Source organism: Polyodon spathula, chromosome 24 (assembly GCF_017654505.1).
Source record: "Polyodon spathula isolate WHYD16114869_AA chromosome 24, ASM1765450v1, whole genome shotgun sequence".
NCBI classification, from domain to species: domain Eukaryota; kingdom Metazoa; phylum Chordata; class Actinopteri; order Acipenseriformes; family Polyodontidae; genus Polyodon; species Polyodon spathula.
The window spans coordinates 2686405-2708111 of NC_054557.1; the positions used below are offsets into that span (position 1 = coordinate 2686405).

The 21707-nt window shown below is 38.2% G+C and overlaps 1 protein-coding gene across 1 annotated transcript; it reads left to right on the forward strand.

Annotated features, from left to right (window-relative positions):
• The first annotated feature begins 1457 nt into the window (after nt 1–1457).
• On the forward strand, nt 1458–17318 carry LOC121299116 (lysyl oxidase homolog 1-like). Its single transcript, XM_041226665.1, has 7 exons — nt 1458–2759; nt 7070–7178; nt 7502–7639; nt 12697–12853; nt 13292–13387; nt 13979–14094; nt 14240–17318. The coding sequence occupies exons 1-7, from the start codon at nt 1757–1759 to the stop codon at nt 14244–14246; spliced, it is 1626 nt and encodes a 541-aa protein (XP_041082599.1). The 5' UTR covers nt 1458–1756; the 3' UTR covers nt 14247–17318.
• The last annotated feature ends 4389 nt before the right edge of the window (nt 17319–21707 follow it).

Consider the following 21707-nt stretch of genomic DNA (forward strand, 5'->3'; position numbering starts at 1 on the left):
TGCATGACATTGAACATTAGTGGCATGCTGTTTATTCTGGATGACCAAGTGACTTGTTTATGGACACCTTGAGAGGAAAATATACACCACCATCCATGAATGGACAAATGGTAGTCTTAATATTACAAGTCAATGAAAAGGAGAACAATTGGACAACAAATTAGAATCAAATGCATGTAACACACTCAGCTAAATATACTGAACCCCAGACACTTGCTGTGCAAATATGCCCTGTTATCAAAGCTTTAGCTATAGTTTGACAAAAATGGGTTAGATTCTCAAAACTATTAAAACCAAATCACCTTTAGCACATTCTTTTTCGAAAATGTGAAATATACCCTGCAAAGTTATCAAACCAGAAATAACTTATGACTCGTCCTAAATGATTTATTATTCTTTTTAGAAATATTAAAAGGGTGTTTTTACTTTCAGATAAAAATTGTGCTCAGGATGATTCAGTAAATAGCTTTGAGAACAAATGTTACAGTTATTTTTTGGAAAGGAAATATGGACACAATAAAGTTACAAATCACAACTAAACAAATGTAATTGGTATTTTTTTTTCAATAATAAAAACATAATTTGGAGTAAAAGATTGTAAAGCTCCCTCTCTTGAGCTGCAGCCTTCCTTATGCATTGAGTGTTACTGCATCTCATCTTCTTATACGTAGCCTGGCAGAATACTTAACCGACACTAATTAGTTTAATCAACACAATGGGCTGGAGATTAAACTGTTTACTCTAAATCTTCATTAGGACTTTTTTTTCTGAAAGGAAACAACAAAACAGTAATTACAATTTAAAAATGGAATACTACTTAGGAGTTGTTTATTTTTGGTTTTTCCTTTCTTAAATATTGGAGTAAAAAACTAAGAGGATCTAATCCATTCTTACCCTTAAAACTAAGTATGCCGTCTAGACTGTTGGAAGAATTTGGAAGAATTCTGATTTATTTTACACAATAGGATTTGTAATATACATAATGATTGTAATGGGAACTGTCTGGATACTAGACTGTTTCAGTCACAATGGGGATTGGGCAGCAGATCTGAAGGACATTGCTGGTATGTACCATATTTCAAATTGAGTTTGTAAGCACTGCTACAGGCTGTTCAACCAAAAGGTTGTACAAACATCAAATCAGACAGCATCTGTGATAAAATAACAGATGATTTTGGCATTTTTATGCAGAATTATCATTAAATAATGATACACAGTTCACATAGTTTCAGCGATGTGGTACTTTTTAAAATCCGCTGTAAGGATGCAATGAGATAGACATCAGTTTCCAATTAATAGTTATTGTGCAACAATTTTAAAAGCATTCCCACTGTGGCCTGTGATCTGGTAATGCTGCTAGCACTAGGGCCATGCGGAATCCTTACAATCTTGTGAGTGAGCTTTTTTTTCACAGCCTGTTGCAAGCAATCAGAGAAGCAAATAGAAACCAGCAGCCAAGAGTGAGAGCAGGCATTCCTACAAGAGGGTCTCAGTGCGATGTGAGAACAAGTACAAGGGGGCGCAACTTCAGGGAAGCAGGACAGAAAGAGACTTCATTTCACTGTAACTGGAAGTTAATTTACTGCTTTCTGAAACTTCTGTTCAAACATGTACTGGAGGAAAACTTTGAATCCAGGATCAAGCTGCACAAAAGAATTGGACGATTAAAAGCAGATTGAGGTTGAGATTTGGCTTCAGTTGCTGCTGCTTGTTTCTCTTACTTTTGTTTTGATCAGGATTGTTTTGAGCATTGAACATGATCATGGCTGACCTAAAGTGGGCTGTGAGGACTCTACTTGGACTGAGCTGTATGCTAGCTGCTCAGGGACAGGGGGAACCCCCAGACAGTAACCCCTGGAGGCAGATGATCCAGTGGGAGAACAATGGCCGGGTTTATAGCCTGCTGAACAGTGGATCAGAGTACCTCCCAGCCGGTCATGATCGCAGCCACAGGAACACTCAAGTGTTGGTCGGAGATGCATCCCACAGTTCACGGAGGACCCAGGGAAACACACGGAGGCAGGCTCCATCAACACCTTCCCGAGGGACATCCGAGACCATCAGGGGACAGACAAGACACCCTTTCGGATTTGGACAAGTGCCAGAAAACTGGAGGCAGGGGGGAGATGCCAGCAGTCGATTTCGACCTTCCTCCACCAGGTTAAGGCAAACTGGGTCTTCGTCTTCTTCATCTTCTTCATTTTCACAATCATCTTTCAATGTGCCTGCTTACCCACAGTACCCCTTCCCTCAGCAGCCTTCCTACCCTGTTCCCTATGACCCTGTGGAATTACCATCACAGGGTCGTGGCTATGAAGACCAGTATTACAGAGGAACTGGGTATGCTGGGGGTGGTAGTTATGCTGGAGCAGGACAACAGTTACAGCCTAGACCCCGTTACGAAGATTATGGTGAGGAAACCTACAGACATCAACCTCAAGGACACAATCCATCACTAGGGAGGCCCTATGTGCCCAATGCTGCTCCTCAGCAGCCACCTCAACCTCCATTCTCAGACGGCCTAGACCGCCGCTACACTCACAGTCTCTACCATGAAGGGGCTGCAGACCCATCATCTCAGGGCACCTGGAACTCTGCTTCAACTCCAGACAGGGTCATCCCCCCTGTCCGGAGCCCACAGTATGAACAGTACCCCCCCTTCCAGAGAATGGACCCACTGCCACCCGCAGGAACAGAGGAACAGCCTGCCCCACTGCCCAGAGTCAGTGTGGGGAGTGTCTACAGGCCAGTCCAGAGAGGTGAGTGGATACACACCTGCACTTTTATATAACTGTCCCTGCTGTTAACAGCATCAGTAGGCACAAGGGAGAGCATATCTACTGCAGTTTTTTTTAAATGGTAACCAGATCTCTTTCTGGAAGAATTACAGACCCCCCAAACCAGCTGAAAAAACACAACCAGGTCTAACCGGCTTACATTTCCAATCGGCCACTGATGGAATTATGACAGGAAACGATGCTGCCATTGTTACTTTGTAAATATTTCTTGGATTGTGTGAAGACATGTTACAAATACAGCATGCCTATGCATTTGTATTTATGATATGTTACTAAAATAATAATGCAGAGAGCCTATAGATTGTAAATATACTATTTCCATATGGGTGTAGTAATGACAGTGATTTGGGTGGACTGTCCTTTGGCTGAGTGCCTGGGCACTGTGTATTAATCCCAGTTCACAGTGTGTTGTATGAGTCTTGAAGGAGGGTGGGGTGCAATCATACCGTATGCAGTAGTGGAAAATCCCTGTAAGAGTATTGCTGTGTAATCCAGGGGTCGACTGAGTGAAGGAAAAGCTCTGTCTTAACTCAATGAGACTGTCTATTCCGCACATGAGCCATGAACAGAAAATGCAGTTTCTGTCGGTGTAATGCTACATATTCAATTTTACACTCCTAAGACTAGCACATGACTAACTATACAGGCAACATAGCCTTTTTTTGTCAGAAACCTATTTTATAGAATTGCAAGCTGTCTGGTTTTGAAAAAGCCCCATTTATTATACTAATCAGTTGCATGTAGACTGGGACAGGAAAGCCCCCAGGAACACTTTTGGTGTGCATTTGTGGGTTCTTTGAATAAAACTCACTTCCACTTACTAAAACCCAAATTCAATAAAATAACTTAAAAGAGTACAATATAAGAAAATCACCCACATAAGATTCACACTCTGCAGGCAAAGTATGCAAAGTATGGTGTAGCACATAAAAGTAAATGCATTTGGTTCACTGACAGACATATTAAAACAGAGAATCTGATGAACAAGGCCTTATTGTAACTCTTAATATTATAAAACTTTCAGATTAGCAGCCAGCTGGTTATGTGTAGGCCTCCTGCTGAGGTCAGTGTGGCACTGAATAAAACAAGGTTAGCAAATGTAAAACTGGAAGGATCTCTTTAACTCTTGCACATTACTGGATGTGTGGACATTCTGGGGACCGCTTCTTTATTATGTGGTTTTACATGGTCAACACTTCACAGCTGAAGACTTTCGAGAGTATAGTAAACCTGTAATCTGAATGGACCCTTGATAACCTGTCATCTTCTCTGCAGTGCTATTCTGAATTAAACTATACAGTACAGGGTTGGGCTTTACAGCATTTTTGATTATCAGCTAAAATTAGCATGATGATTATAATTATCTTAACCCATCTTAATTTCTTAAACAGAGAGTGGTGAGGGTATGACATGGGACACCTAGACATTTTGTTGAGGCACAATCATTTTTAGTCATTTAAGACTCAACATAACGAAGTTGTGAGATCAATCAGCTACTAGGAACCAAACAGGCTTAGATAGGCCAAATGTTAGTTAAAATTTGTAAAATGTTCTTATGTTTCAACTTCTGCAACTTTTTCCCTAGTTAGTAGTTGTTCTTCTGCCACATTATTATTTTGTTTTTTTCTGCTTTTTGTTGTTGGGTTTTTAATATAATGCCATACCCCTGTTCTGTCCCCCAGTGGGGGGGGGGTACAGTAACATTTTCACATACCTTTTTAATGAACAAATTGTTTGTTTGCAAGAAGCGAGAGGAACAAAACATATCTATAGCAGTGGCGATGATCCATTTTAGCTTCAAAAATAATAATAATAATACAAACCCTATAATAAGTGTTGTTTTGCAATCATTTCTGATGGTTCTTAATTAGGAATGCCATACTAAATACAAAGTACCAAATACACCAGTTGTATGAATAATTAAGTTAAGTCCCTATTTAGGTAATAGGTTTCGCTGTATAAATCATCATTAAAGCTCTCCAGTTGTTGTGTAGTTGTGACTTTCTGCTTGGGACACCCAATCCTTAGTAAGGATAGAAAGCCAAGTTATGGCTAAAGTCACAGCACGTCATGGATTTAATATAAATAGGAAGCAGACATTCATTTAGTAATGCCACCATATCAGTACCATCACCAGTATGCAACTGTCCACAAGTTGCCGTTGCTGGTAATGCTGCGGTCCTCTGATGGTTCCTGTAGTTTTTGTTTCATCCTATTTTATACAGTTTTTTTATGTTTTTATAAATAATGTACATTTTGTTACTGTTTTTTAAAGTAAGATTAAAAATACATTTTTATTATTTTAACATACATAATTTAAAGAGGTATTTTATCATCTTATGTTTTGCTATTTCTCCAAATTGTTTTGTATAAGATTTGTTTTTTGATATGGTTATCGGTAAAGCACTTTGAGGTGATTTATCACGTAAGGCGCTGCGTAAGAAATAAAGATTGATTACTTGATAAATTTTCTAGAGGTGCCTGTTACTAGCATCTGAACTCCACATTGATTTTCTAGAGGTGTCTGTTACTAGCAGTTGAATTCCACATTGATTTTCTAGAGGTGTCTGTGTTACTAGTTGCTGAACTCCACATTGATTTTCTAGAGGTGTCTGTGTTACTAGTGGCAGAACTCCACATTGATTTTCTAGAGGTGTCTGTTACTAGTGGCAGAACTCCACATTGATTTTCTAGAGGTGTCTGTGTTACTAGTGGCTGAACTCCACATTTCATGCACTGGGGCCCACAAAATAAAACTCACTGTGACCTGCCGTTGGCATCGTCCAGATAATCTGGCTTTCAAGGCAATTACCAAGTAATAACAGAGGAGACTTTCCACTCCCAGCCTCTTCATTAAGTTAATCGTCTCGGTAAATGCCAGAACTGCTCTAGGGGATAGTTCAGCCTTAAAGGGGCAATGATCCTGTTTCAAGTTTGTTATCTGACTTAAGAGAGTAGAGCTGTTTAGTGTTACTCAAAGTTCACCATAGAGAACATAACAGAACTAGATTTGGGGTGTTCTGTTCTTTTTACTTGAACATCACACACTCAAAACTGAATTACATGACAACAGCACTCTGATGTGAATTTGAAGCCTGAATGAAAAATAACACAAACCAGCAGTTGCCTGTTATATATCCTCTATATCCAAAGCTGTTTTAAAAATGGTAAACAAAGGTTAGACTTGTTTAATTCAAGAGTACAACTATGAGAAACAAAGTAGGCAAATGGGTTTAGTTTAGAATCCTGATTGAGAATCTCTAAAAGTTAAACACTCGATAAATATGCATTATAAACAAACCCATAGTCCAGTATTGACTTTGAAAATTCATAGGATTTTAAAAAGTGTTTTTCCTAATAACACATATAACTTACTGCAAAACTGTATTTTTTGGATATGATTTCAAAATACATATAGGAAACACATTTTGTACCCTCACATGTGTTTGGCTTGCTTCACACAGCATATTCCATCTATTATGTTTATTGCAATACTATAGTGCATAGCTGAATCATATTTCACCCTCTTATTTCCTTCTGTCAAGCACATGCATCCTGCCACTTACAGCACTCTCATTGTTTTGCACACTTCAGAATGCATTCCTCAAAGGCAATTATTATTCTGCTCACATCTGAAGGAAAATGAAAGACTGTATCAGTACTTCACAGATATTTTCAGAATTGCCTTGTTATCCTTCATGTGAATAGTGGGAATATAACAAGCTATGTTCAGGAAATATTTTTTCTTATAGCAGGGCTGAGCAACCTGATTGAACCTGCATCAGCACAATGTTCCAACACCACTGCAAAACCCCCTATGACGTGGCTCATTATTTTAGCAATCATGTTAGTACAACAGTATGTTTTATCATCTCAAAGCTGTTTATTAGCAGTTTTTTAACCCGATATGGCAGCCTTGTCTTTTCTACAATATGAACGGTAGTTTTTAGATCTGTTAAAGGCTATATACACAGCAAAAGGAAATACATATAGAAAGAAAAGAGCTGTTCATTTTACTTCCTGGGGCCAGGCTCATCCATTGACGAGCAAAACAAAAATGCTATTTTTCAAAACAGGTTTGAATCTTACAATTAGACAGACAACAACAATGTAAAATATAAAAACAATCTACAATAAACCATTGGGCTGGTAAATTGCAAATGATTGATTCCCAATGTAGGTGATGGACTGCAGAGTCCTTTTATTTATCTCAGAATAAGGTGTGGTTTGGTTCCCTATCTATTCTTTATCATTAATTCTTCTAATACTAGGATTGCCAGACCTGGTCCCTGACCCCAACTACGTCCAGGCCTCCACCTACATCCAGAGGGCCCACCTCTACTCCCTGCGCTGTGCTGCTGAGGAAAAGTGTCTCGCCAGGTAGGACCTTTTGTGTGTGTTAAAGGTAGAAACAATGAAACACAACCAACAAGTTTGCGAGCTTCCCTGTAATGAAAAAAAAGACTTAATCTTGCTTTAGACACATTGATGATGCAAAAAGGGAACTAACTAGCAGCATGTTGTAACGGTCTTTAGTAGAGAACTTATTGCTGTAAACCTTATTGAGATCTTTACTATTTATAAATAAGTTAGAGGGAAAACAGAAACAAAATAAGATTTGGAAAAAGAATACCATGAATGATTATTTTTTAAATGTAGCTTTTGACAGAAAATAATTGATGTTTTTTTTAATTATTTTGCAGCTCTGCTTATGGTGCTGACGCCACCGACTATGACATTAGAGTACTTCTGAGATTCCCCCAAAGGGTTAAGAACCAGGGCACAGCGGACTTCATGCCCAACAGACCACGTCACACCTGGGAGTGGCACAGTTGTCACCAGTAAGTGCCGCCCATAGATCAGGAATCGTAGTGTGTTTCTATGCACTGGCTAAGTCATGCCAAAGTGAATGGTGTGAGCTGCCCAGCCAACATCACTGCAAGCTGTGATTGCACACCAGGTGTGTTTCATACTTGTGTATTCAGCTTTAAACAACTTTAGGTCACGTGACTCCTTTCACTAAACATTGTTCCTGTCAATCGCATAACACATTATTTTGACTCCACATTCCATGTATCATTCTTGTACATTCTTCACCATTAGATTCTCAAAGATATTTACTCCAAATTGTCATTAGGGCAAATTTTGTCTGACAAAAAATACATTTATAAGAAGGAACTGAGTACTAACAAGCCCCTCAGTGAAATGTTTATTTCTGGTTTGGTAACTTTTTTGCTCCCTGAAAAAACTCTGTTGATGACTTTTTGGAGTAAATGGCTTTCAGAATCTAGACCTTTGTCTGCGAGGCACAATAATAAATGCATGTTTCTTAAGTTAATATTTAAGAATTTCATACGTGAAATTTGGATAAAGAAACCAAGGTACTTTCTTATTGGTTGGTAATTGCTATGCCTTAAAACCTTCATAATTGATACTTAATACCATTAAGGCACACACAAGCTATTTCCTACAAGAAAAATGCAAAGGGCAGAAGTGGAGCAAAGGGTTCACAAAGCTTCTTATGACTTTCACTTCTAAATTTAATGTGTTTGTTAATCTCAATGAGAGAAAACTGCAAACTTGTAGTAAGGCTCAATAATTTTTACTGCTTATACTGCCGTCAAGGACTTACCTGGTAACAACTAACAGAAAGGGATGTGGACCACCTATGAATTTAAAAACAAGTGATTGCAGCCCTTCAAGAATTGGAAATTTGCTGTTATCCTATGTCTGCGCATGTAACTCATAGGTATTTTCATGCCTTTAATAGTCTTCCATCCCCAATGGCATTGTTAGCTTTAACACACGAAGCCTGGGAATTCCAATGCCGCTCATAGGATCTTGGTGTGGCTTTCCTAATCGCTGTGGTATGTTAACTGCCCATTAACAGATTACAAATATTTCTTATATGACGTAAATCAGCTTCATTCAGACTTGAAGGAATTTGCTCACATGCATGAGCTCTGCGGTTAGTCATGGGTAAAGTTATAGAGATTGTCTTCCACTCACACTTCCACATGCTTTTAATAGGTGTTTCTTCACATTCAGAGTTAACTCTTATCTGTTTGGAACTGACTAATCACACTCCCTACTAAGATAATGCCAGAGATATTTCATCCATAACTATATAACATTTAAAAATATGAAAAGAAACTTAATTAAAAAAAATTGAAAATGTGTCACAACACTAGACCAATTGAACTCCAATTCTTTCAGCAAAGTCTGGATGATCCAGAATGGTCTTTTAATAATAAAGTCATAACTGTAAATTGAGTTGAAAACACGGAGATGCCCAGAATGCATGTCAGGGAAGCAGTATGAATAAATATGGTTAGGAAAATCACATGAAGGTGTTTAGACTGTTGTCCAGCCCCTGTACAGTATAGAAACCAAACAATGAAAAGCAGAGCATTTTAAAATATGACAGTGAAAGGGGTGTGGGGCATTTACTGACACAGGAGACAGAAGTTTCTTTTGAAACACCAATGGGGTGCTCTTTTCTGTGGCCTGTATACTGTCAACGGTAATCAGGACCACAGGATTATCAACACAGGTAAACAGTTCAAGCACATATGCAGTGCTGAAAATAATATTCAATAACAAAAGGTGAAAGCAAAAGAGAAAATAAATCACAGTAATAAACCTACAAAAAAAAGGTGCTGCTCCAGGCAGCGTTCCGTAGCGGCTCTGGTCTTACTTGTGAGTTGCTATTCCTTTCCTATACTTTGGGGTAGCCCAGACTTCTCCAACTAAACTAAACATCCCACTCGGGTACGCAAAAATTAATAAAATTATTTAGCACCAACAGTCTTACTCAACCATGCTTGCTTTTTCATGCTCTAGACACTGGTGGTCTATTATGGTTTGTAATCCAGTTTTTCAACAGTCCTGCTGTTCTTCTTCTTAGATGGGCAGGGCAGAGGAAAAAGCAAAACGTTATTTTTATAGGTCGAGCAACCCCCCCCCCCCCCCCCCCCCCCCCCAAGGCCTGCCTCCTACCACTCAGAGAGAGGGAGAGACAACACACCTCACCCAACCTCTCTGTGTCACTGCCATGATCGACAGACGGATCTTAGGGGGCTCCCGACCTCCCCCTACAGGATCATGCATGCACCAGATAGCCAGCACAAACCTGGCCCTGTTACAAAGACATTCAAATCATTTGCCTTTGCGTGAATGTTGTTCCACTTGAGCACAGTACCGGTACTCTTAGAAGTGTATAAACATCAGTAAAACTCCTGTATTGCAGAAAGTAAACAACACAAAAATGATCTTGCAATAATCAGTTTGTATGTGTTTCAGTTTTTCAACTTAGTTTTCAAATTCCAGTGCTCCTTGTTCTTTGTTCCCTCAGCCAAGAATATATTACTGGAAGCAACATGCTAATGTCACGTGAACTCACGGTTCAGTGGTGGCTTCCTGTATTTGTGCAGGTGCAGTGTGGGACGAAGGTTGCCTGGTAGTAGTTTATTGTGTGCAAATGTCAGGCTTCTGCTAAGTATCTTTTTTGTGACATCCCAGGCTGCCACATTGCATCCCCAGTAGTGTACTATTCTCAAACCTAAAAAGAATGTCTTGTCATTTTACTTCAATTTTCCATAATCTTTGTGTAAGACTACTTGTTCAGATAGCAGGCCTTGTTGATCAGTTTATTTCACTGCAGGGTCAAACAATCCCATTTTGAGATAGTGCTCCCTTTTATGTATGTAAAATATAGATGCAGTGAGCATAATTGCTATCTGTCACTTTCATGTTGCATTGTTGCAAACATATCCACTAGGTGGCGCTAAGTTGTTTTTATTTTCAAATAAGTTAATTTTAGACATATGTGGTAGCAGTTGTACTGTTTTTATTTTTATTTTGTGACAGATAAATCAGACAGTATTGGCTGTAAAGGGGTTACATCGAGAAATCAAGGTTTTGGCTCTTAAAATAGCAGTTGATAATCATTGCATCTAATTGTTTATAAGAATCAGCCATACATATTTAGCAGTATTTTCATGAGCTACCAGAAACCAAGGGAAGAGAAATGCTTTTCATCATGTTCAGTTGGTTAGTACAACAATCTGTTGTATTACTGCACAACAGTGGAATATTCCAAATGAATTGTTTTCCTTTATATCAAGTACATACAATTGTGATCAAGCCTATGCATTGACTGTTACATTAATTAAAGCACATGCCTCACTGAAATGCTAGTGGCTCATTTCATTATCAAGTCAGTGCTGCTATTAAGCAAATTCTACTGTCTACTACAGATGTGCTCAGTCACCAACCACAAATGAGCATATTTTAGTCATGGTTTTTAAATGTTTTTTTTTTTTTTTTTTTTTTTTTTTTACAGCATTGTGCAGTTTTTAAACATCATATTGCGTCTTGCTAACCAAAAGGGTCACTTTTTTTCAATTGAAAAGAAAAATCCTGAGAAACAAGAAATAGAATTTGACTCAACATTTATTTTAAAAAAACAAAAAACAAAAACTGTTGTTGATGGACAGGAACTTTCGCTGGAATAGCCAGCAACTGTGTGCCTTCACTGGACCAGAATACTAATGTATAGTAAACATGAATTTTGATCTTAAAGCACAACATTTGGTACAACACTACGTTAAAAACATCTCTGTTTGAAAGCCTTGGAAGCTGCACTTCCTTGGTCCTTTGACTTTGAGAGTGAAATTATCCACAAAGCTTCAACTGCTTCATTCCTGTTACTAGCCAATCAGCTGCTTTCCCTGACTTGCAGCAAGTAACTGGATTTGACTGCTGAAGTTAAACGACCTAGGAAGTACAAGTGTAACAGATTTATGGAGAGAAATGTATTGTAGCCAATAGAAGCCCAAAATAGGTAGACTGATGGAATTATTTTATTAGCTACAAGCATTTTTAGATCAGCTATATAATTGGTATGGTCTCCACTGCTGTTGTTCTCAGTTGTGAAAGTCATCATTAGCAGCTGCAATTTGAAATCTCATCTGTCTTTAAAACAAATCCCTTTTCTCATTCACAGACTGGTAAAAGCCACACATTCACGTCCTTTTTATAATGCATACACCTGCTGCTGCAGGTTTTGAACAACAGACAATAATCACAATGTTTGTTTTGCTCTGGAACACCCCTTCGCTCCGTACAATCTCGTCCTTGCTGTTGAAATCACTGACCGCATTATCACTTCCAACATCCAGGATGAATTTGAACAAAGGGGTTTTAAAGCCTTTTAGTTACTTGCTAGATTTATTTCAAGGAAAAAAATAACAGTATTACAATTCTAACAAGTTATAAATTGTACATTAGAAATCAACCATTACATTGTAACCTATGTAAAGATATCCCCCAGTGTACAGAACATACAGCTCAGTTTGTAAACAACAACTCTCTTGTATGTTTAATTGTAGTTCATGGGTACAGTCTTCATTTCTGTCATTAATAATATGTTAATATGTTTTGTGTGTATCTCAATAACAAATGATATAACAAAAATAATATCACACATTATGAATAGCTTCAAACTGCACAAGATGACATCTCTTATAACAATAAGAGATGCCCAATACATAGAACATAAACAAATGTATGAATGAGAGACCATTAAGCCCATTTGTGCTCGTCAGGTTTCAAAAACTTTGTCCAGTTTGGTCATAAATTATCCAAGAGATTCAGCATCAACAACATGACTAGGTAACCCATTCCTTACCCTCACCATTTTCTGTGTGACAAAGTGTCTCCTTCTTTAAGAATACTTACAAGCACCTAATCTTGTAAGTACCTGGTGCTTTATTTCTGAAGAAATGTACGAATGACAATTTGGAGTTGAGTGATGAGAATGCATGCACAGTGTGTGTCTGAAGGCGATTCCCTGATGGTCCTCTCTCGTCATGTAACTCTGTGTTGAATCTCTCAGACACTACCACAGCATGGATGAGTTCAGTCACTATGACCTGCTGGATGCAGCAACGGGGAGGAAGGTTGCTGAGGGACACAAAGCCAGCTTCTGCCTGGAGGACACAACATGTGATTTCGGTCACCTAAAGCGTTACGCGTGCACATCGCACACCCAGGTAAGGGAGACTGGGGCTCTGACACAGCATAGTGCAGAATAGGGAGAGCAAGCCTCCATCCCATCAATCTTAACTGCTGGAGAACACATTAAATAGAATATCACAGTTATCTTACCCAATGCATTCTTGTTTAGATTCACTAATATATATATATATATATATACCATTCTCTAGGTACAGCTGGTACACCAGAGTGTAACCATTAACCTGTCCCCCTGCAACACACTGCCCCTAGTGGATGTAAGAAATACCTCACCACATACAGTACTTATAACATAACTGTTTTATTTATACTCATAAGTTAAAGCACCATGAAAAGGACCCTTACTTGTTTTATATTGTTTTCTGTCAGATGAATTGCAAATGAAAACAAGTATGTATTTCCCTTAAATATATAAAAATGCAGTTGATTGGAATGCAGCTTTTTTTTCTTTACAGGGTCTAAGTCCTGGTTGCTATGATACTTATAACGCAGACATCGATTGCCAGTGGATTGACATCACAGATGTACTTCCAGGAAACTACATCCTCAAGGTGACGTTAATAAACACTCTGCATCTTATCTCAGTGTTTAGTGCAAAGCCTCGTGATGCTGTCCACAGCTGATTATTATTATTATTATTAGTAGTAGTAGTAGTAGTGTTATTTTCCTGATTTTGGTAGATAGTAAAATGAGATTTGCCTGTTATATAAGGAAATTCAGTCATTCAAAAAAAAATCTTCAGGTGCTTCCTTTGTTTCTATTGTCCGCATTGTCTTCCCTGGAAATTTTTATCCAGACTTTTCAGTTTCCGTACAGTTCTTCAGTGTTTATTGCTTCTGCAGTTAATGTACTCCGAAACTGCCTACCTTCAGCTGCAGCTTTATATATCTCAGGGTCATGTGACTTCCAGATCCCACCTCCAATTAAATGTAGTCCGGTAAAGAGGAAGTCCTCTTAAAGTAACAAGTGACAGCTTTATAAGCGCTCTTCAGTCCTGACCTGAATACCCCCTCCCTGCTATTCACTCTCTCAAGCAGAGACAATTGGGTTGAATTTTGCTGTGGTTTTGTGAAGTGTACTGTATTGTACTGTACTGTATAAGCAATCTTGAATTTTATTGAGAGTTTTTCCTTCTCCCACAGTTACAAGTAAACCCCAAATACACGGTGCTGGAGTCCGATTTCACAAACAATGTGGTGAGGTGCAATATTCATTACACTGGGCGTGTAGTTACAACTACAAACTGCAAAATTGCCCAGTAAGTAATTTTACTTTGTTGTGTATTTTACTAAAAATTGTGATAGTTGGAGATTCAATCATATCACAAATATGTTAAGTGCAGTAATAAGATAAAAGGATTATCAACGTATGTTCCATCATTCCCCCCTTTCCTATTTCACCAGGTCCTGATATATTTCCTAAGCTCTTGAAAGGCTGGTTTCCATGGAAATGTAGTTCATGAATGGAACCCACGAGTCTATTTACGAACCCAGAGCAACCCGGGGCCCAGGACAGCATTAACAAAGCTGCTGACATCAACCAGCACTCAAACACTGGGCCTACAAAGAACACTACAACAGCTTTCTATTTTCTCTTGTATTACTATTATTTTATTAGAAGAGGAGTTCATTGGGGTTACTCAATACATTTATTAACAAAAACCCCTTGCTAAGATCTCTAAAGACTTCCAGAACAACCATCCTGTCTCGCGGATTGCATCCAGATAACCTATCTTTCTTGAACGAAGAGGCAAAGGCACTGATTTGTCCTTTAAAAGTGTTTTGCTTAATATAAAAGTGGTCTTCCGCATAAGGTATACTCCTAAATATTGATATTAACGTGCGTCATGAAATGTGCTTCTTAACTGCATGTGTCTAGTATGAATATCCCACCCAGTAAGCAGTCTGACCCACCAAGGAGCAGTTTAGTGCTGGACTGGATGATCCAGAACTACATATCACACATGTGGATGGTCTTACAGTATTCCATTCAATTCTTCAAATTTTCATTGCTTTGTTGTTTAGCGGTGTTAAGTTAATACCATACCTTTGGGGCTACTGTGATATAAACCTAAAAAAAGTCACTGTTAATCAAGTTAATTAATTATCAAAACATTATTATAGTTTAAATAAAATATAAATAGTTAATAATAAAGTAAGGACCCAATCATAATGAAACTGGAAGGGTGTTTGTCTAATAATTGCCAAATGATTTTGATAGACGATCTTTTAATAGCTGTTGGGTGCTTTAGAGAATGCTCTCTTATAGAAATATGTGATTGTTCTGTTCACACATTAGCAAATGAATCCAGCAAGTCGCTAGAGTATAAGAGTAACAACACATAAACAAACAAACACACACACACAATAAGAGCAAGAAAACATTTTTAAAATAATTCCGTTTTTTGCACTGGCACCGTGTTTGTGTTACATCAGTAAACATTTCCCTTTCCTTTTCTCTCCACTGTGAGAGGCAGCTGTTTAGTTTGGCAGGATGTTAGTGCTCCTTCACATTTCTCATTGTCTAAATACGCTTGTCCTTCCTTAAGACCCCATTCCACCCAATCACTTTTGACAGACTCCAAAGACAGAACATTTCTAATGCTATATCTTGAGATGTTACTGGCAGATCTACAGTGGGGTGGATTGTAATCACTGAGCACTATAGACAGATACAAGCAGGAACAGCTGTTTTTTATATTTGTCTTAGATCCTCTGTATGTGTATATAATCATTACATTTTTTAATCAAATGAGATGCATATTAGGGAATCATTTATGGCTGTAAACTAAATACAGATGGTTTCATTATGCAATTGCCTGTTTCCACTTCTCTCAGGCTGTTTATAATGAAATCCCTGTTTGCAGGCCTGAAGGATAAAGTTATAAAGGTATGAGCAAATATACATACACTCCCATCCCTAATGCTGATTTGGAGCCAGCTCAATCTGGGAGTGATGCCAAGCATTTTATTCATGTTTCCAATTACACAGTAATTACAGGATAAAGAGTCATTAGAAGCATCTATATGAATGAGAATCATATTTATTTTGTAGTTACAGCCTTTGTGATACAGAGGACTTACTAATTAAGGATTCTCAATAATTCTGTGCATGTCTGTCTAATCCCCTGTTAGTGGAGTTCCTCAGAATATCTCTTTGGAGGAGCACACGATCCTTGCAGCTGGATACAGTGTGCATCCACAAACGCTGACCAGATACTAATTTGTTTGATCTATGGGGAGGCTAATGTCTGATAAAGTAATGCTATCCCCCCACCCCTTCAACAAAGATAGTAATGTTTTTCCTCCAGCATAGCGCAACAAAGAAGTTGCCCATAGGGAAGCTGTATAAAGAACTTATAAAGCCACATCCCTGTGCTGCTCTTCTGGCTCTAGCTCCTCTGTAGCTGATTAAACAATGCTGACTTTCTGTTAGAGCTGCAATGGCGTTGGGTTCATTTTATAAATCTTGATCTGCTACAGACGACTGGGTAGAGGGTAATTATTTACAAATAAACATGGGGTTAGCACATCTTATTTTTCATTATAAAATTCGATATTTGGTACAAAATTGGGTTTAAAAGAAAGTTCCCAGTTTCGGTGCCTTGCTTGCAGGAAAGCTGTTACTCTTTCCAAGTAATTTCACCTCAGCAGTGCTTTTCAGTCAAAGCATGTTACTGGCCGAAAGCATGTCAGTCACCAGGGACAGTAGCTGGTTGGATGACAGGAAAGAAGCTGTTGAAGGTTGGAGACAATTTCACAGCATGGTTTGCAAACAGAGATTCCTTAATTGAGATCTATATAACTAATGAAATCCATAAAAGGTATGATTTATGGAATTATGTTGTGAGCTTTAATCACTTTCAGTTTGGTGGGTCAGTGGTTTGGGGTCTTATCCATAAATATCAAGTGCAGCATATGCTGTATCATTAGTTACCTTGCTGTACAGTTACTTTTTTTAAAAAATGGGTCCTTGTCAGGGATGGTTTGTCCCTTGTGCCTAGCAATTAAATCTTGGGCTTCTTTTTGGGTGCTACTGAGTCCAGGAGTATTACTTTCACCTTTACAGTACTGTTTTGCCTTTTCTTACATGGAAAAGTGCTTGAAATTGAACTACTGACGGTGGAAGCAACTCCTCACAGACTTATTGAGAAAAGGAGAATACAAGTGTGGAGGTGGTCTACGGCATTAATGAAGTATTATCATGAGCCCTGAACTCAGGGAATCATTGTGTTGTACTGTAGCTGGAACCCTACTGTGAGGTTTCTGCTTTGATTAATGTGGGATCTTACTGCAGGTGATAGCTATGGTGGCTGGGAAGTGCAAAGAGGTATCGAATCTACACAGAGAAGTAGATATAAGTCCCCTGGTTGCACTTCTCGGACCCTGTAAATAGCCACCGTAGATAGCAGACTTTGAAAAATATTTTTTTGAACTTTGTATAAGCTCTATATGAATAAAATAAGTGCATAAATACATTTACAGGGAATAACGGTTTTATTATTTAATAAATACATTTACCGGGAATAATGGTTTTATTATTTAATAAATACATTTACCGGGAATAATGGTTTTATTATTTAATAAATACATTTACCGTGTATAATAGTTTTTTTACTTTGAATAATGGTTTTATTATTTAATAAATACATTTACGGTGTATAATGGTTTTATTATTTAATAAATACATTTACGGTGTATAATGGTTATTATTTCATTTCCCCACTTTTTCCCTGTTTTATATATTATGTTTTCAAAATATATTTTACACATTTTTATTGATATTTCCTTTTTTTTTAATGAAGGTTTAAAAAAACATTTGACATGTTTTGTGTAAAGTTCTTTACCACTTAAACTATCATATGCCTTCTCTGTAGATACTTATTGTCAATTTATTTATTTTAAATTGTACTCTTTCACTTGCAGTATGAAGGTTTGGTTCACATATCAAATATAAAGTAATACAAATCAATGTGAGATTACAAACAGTTCAGAGAAAAAGCTTCTCACATTGAAAGTGAAACATGCAGAAGAACAGTATCATGATTGAATGTACTTTAATAATACATAGAACATTTCAATTAAGTACAATAATTAGTTAAACCATAATTACAAGCATGTATATGATACATTCCAGCACATAACCAGATAATAATATTACATTGCAGGATTTAAACTTTAACATCCTTCATTCCAATACCTCATCTATCTGAAGCGCACATAAATAACTCCACCAAATATGTCCATGGTTTAATGATTCATTTGATATCCAGCATGAAGCAATTTGACTTCCTAGTGAAAATGTTAAGTTGGTAATAGCTACTAACTCTGTTCCTACAAAATGAAGTCTTTTGAAACCAAATATGAAAGCAAATACCCAGATAAAGAAGCTTTTTTTATGTGTGGTATGTAGCATGGTTACAAGTTAAATATATAAATGACTACAATGTCCATAATTTTTGGGGGGTTTCTTTATAAAACAATACAATTCTGAAATGAAAGTATTATTGTGTGTACAGAATCAAATGGTCATTAGCAGTATTGCATGAGAGAAACAGAGCCAGGTTATTTATTTTCTTTTATTTTTCTTTTGTGGGGGGGGGGGGGGGGGGGGGGGGGGGGTGGGGGGGGGGTGAAGTTCTGGGTTCAGCAACTCCAATTTTGAGGGGTACAATTAAAAAAAAAGATGTGATGGAAAATCTTTTTCAGAAATGTGTATGACATTGTGGGTTGAATCTGCTCTTTAAGTAAACTTGTTTTCAAACATCACATTTTGAAAGAAACACCACATAGAAAAACATCGATTTGTGTTTTAAAGCATGGTATCTGGTACTACAATTGTTTCAAGAAATCTCTGTTTGCAAGTCATGCTTTCAGTAAGTGTTGTACTTGATTAGTTATTTCACCTGCAGGGTAAAATTGTCCCCACCGATTGGTCATTTCACCTGCAGGGTAAAATTGTCTCCACCCCTTTGCCAGCTTCTTTCCTGTCAGTAACACTAGCTGCTTTGCTTATTTACTGATATACTTTCAGCCAGTAGCATACTTTGACCCAAAAGATACTTCTGAGGTGAACTGACCCAGGAAGTAGCAGTGTAACAAATATCCTGAGAATAAGGCATTGAAACTGAGAGCTTTCTTTAACCTAAAGTAGTACCAGATGGCTGAGAGCAGGTCAGCGAGTAGAGGAAGGAACTGGGAACAATGCCACCCTCCAGGTGAAGGCATGCTTTGAAACAGAGGTTCGTTTAACCTGGTGTAGTGCCAGATATCATGTTTCAAAATAAAATACATGTTTACTAGAACAGCCACATCTTTCAAAAATGCACTTTTGACACCCGTGTAGATAATGGCTGTGCAAAAGAGATTTATAAAATATAAAAGTACAAACATTTTAAATAGCTATCCCTAGCATGGAGAAAGGGCTAACAGGCATAAATATCTTCAAATAAGACTATGAGTTCCTGCCCCAGACTGCTCACATTCCTGCTCCACTGCATGTGGAATAATTGCCACATTGTAGAAATTCCGTCCTGTTTCAGCTCAGGTTCGCTCGTTGATTTCACTGTGCTAGCATGGGGAGAATTTCACTTACACACACACGCACAGAGACAAACTCGGGACCAGAGCAAAATAAGCCTGCACTCACTGTTCAACTTGACTGGGGAGATTGTGGTCTGCAATGTGTCCCAGTAAGGCTTCTTAGCTGGGAACATGAGGGGCTTTGATAAACTTGAGAGCTATCTTTAAGCAGCAGTTTCTCTGACTGCTGCAAATCAAGGGGGACAGTTTTCTCTGAACAAATATTGAATATTTCCATCAACTGGCCTGTACCTAAGGTGACCATATGGCTTCGTGTTCAGCGGGACATTTTGGGACAGTTCAAGCTTTTCAACTCACAACCTGATGCGTTCTGCTACATTTTACCTGTCTCAGGGACCATTCTTTTATTTAAGAGAAGCAGGACTATGCTTACCAGAATGCACTGGGTTGTGAGTTGAAAAGCCTGAACTGTCCCAAACTGTCCCACTGAACACGGAGCCATATGGTCACCTTACCTACACCGCAGAAGGAAACACTTTTTTAACACGTAAACTTATTTGACCATGTTCCCAATCAATGCATATAGCTTGTCCCTTTTTCATAAAGAATATGTATCTTTTCAATCATCTATTACCCATTTCACACACAAATACAGCTCCTGAGTCGTACATTTTTAAATTTAAAATACATTCACACAGCATGAAATTGCACAATCTATGCTGTTATAATACCATCATAATCCTTTCACATAGCCAAAGGGATCACGTGAGTACAACTTTCAAACCTGTCAGTCAACAGATGGTTTTCATGACAACGGAAACCAAACAAAATCACAAAACAAAATGGCAGCGTCGTTTGTCAAAGAAGTAAACTTTGGCTGCATTTTGTTTGTTTATAATTTTCAGTTATATTATACAATGTAACACATTGTGGGGGGTGGGGGTGGGGGGGGGTGGGGTGGGGGTGTGTGGACAGTGTCGATGTACCTCTCGTTGATTTGAATTCGGTCCACACGGATGCAGTAAGCCAACTACACAAATCCGACAAAATGCAGCACCAGTGCCGGTTCTGTGCTGTCCTAACCCATCTGTGTGAAAGGGGCAGAAGAGGTAGATTAAACAAATTCTATATACAGAAAAACCTCTATTAAGTTGAGTCAAGGGCCAACAAAATGTGGCTTAATAGTGAGGTGGCCTTTATATTGAAGATTTATTAACATTGACGTCAATGGACTGTTACAAATTGCCCTAATTTTGGGGTGGCCTTTAAACAAGGCTTCACTGCATAGCCAGCATGAAATGTACACAATCCAGGTGTTGTTTGCATAAAGACATGGCCATGTATTTTGGAAAAAAAGAAAGGTAAAGTTTTTCCCAGTTCATGGTGAGATATCACACTCTCCTCCAGAAGGTGTGCATTTGCCACGTCTCCTTTTTTAATGGGGCTTCACGTGCAGTATTGTAATTGTAATAGAAGTGCTTGAGATAATGTTTCTGTGTTTGTATTTAATACCCTAATACAAAATGTAGTTACTCACATTTTAGCCAAGAAAGTTAACTTATTGGCCTATTTGTTTGACCTAATTATGAGATCTGTGCCATTCTAGAATAATATATGTGTTTCAGGGAACTTTAATGGTTCAGCTGACTAAATAGGTCAGAATATCATATACAATATAAATGTGCATGTGCAATATACACTAAAAACATGCCATCAAGGAAAGAATTTCTTCTGGCAGTCTGCTGATGCTTTGATTAGCATAACATGTACAATCTAGCACATCACGTACCCCAGAAACAGCATCAAATCACAACGACTGAACCATAAATGTTCACACAATGAAGTTTATGCAGTGATTTAATTGCAGTCAAATGATGGCAAGTATGTGGAATGTACAAACATAACCAGAGATTGAAAGCACAGGCCCTTGGCTGCAGCTGTAAAGGAGTTTTGTTTGTTTTGGAATAAACATGTTTCCTTCTTGTGGCACGCTGTGGGCTTCATTCAGGACCCCTGTGTTAAGCACTGCTGCTGCCATGGAGACAGGCTGGCTGTAACTCTTCAGAGTGCTGCAAGACTAAAACGCTGTCTGTCATCTGATAAATAAATAAACAATTGGGCAGGATCAATCTAATTTGCTAACAAGTGTTCCAACCTGTACAGATATCTCTTCATAACAGACATGGAACTATTTGAACCACTCTGCCTGATTTACTTGACCACCAATTCACTTTGGGATGGGTGGGGTTGGCTGGAGGCTGCCATTTTATAAGCACAATATGGTCCAAAATCTTCAGGTCAAGGCTGCTAACAGCACTCCCAGGCATGC

Bases quoted from the DNA above. Each gene is read 5' to 3' on its own strand.
- LOC121299116 (XM_041226665.1), top strand. From the start codon at position 1,757: ATGATCATGGCTGACCTAAAGTGGGCTGTGAGGACTCTACTTGGACTG. The intron at 2,760-7,069 runs GTGAGTGGATAC...TTCTAATACTAG, and splicing joins CTACAGGCCAGTCCAGAGAG to GATTGCCAGACCTGGTCCCT. The intron at 7,179-7,501 runs GTAGGACCTTTT...ATTATTTTGCAG, and splicing joins GAGGAAAAGTGTCTCGCCAG to CTCTGCTTATGGTGCTGACG.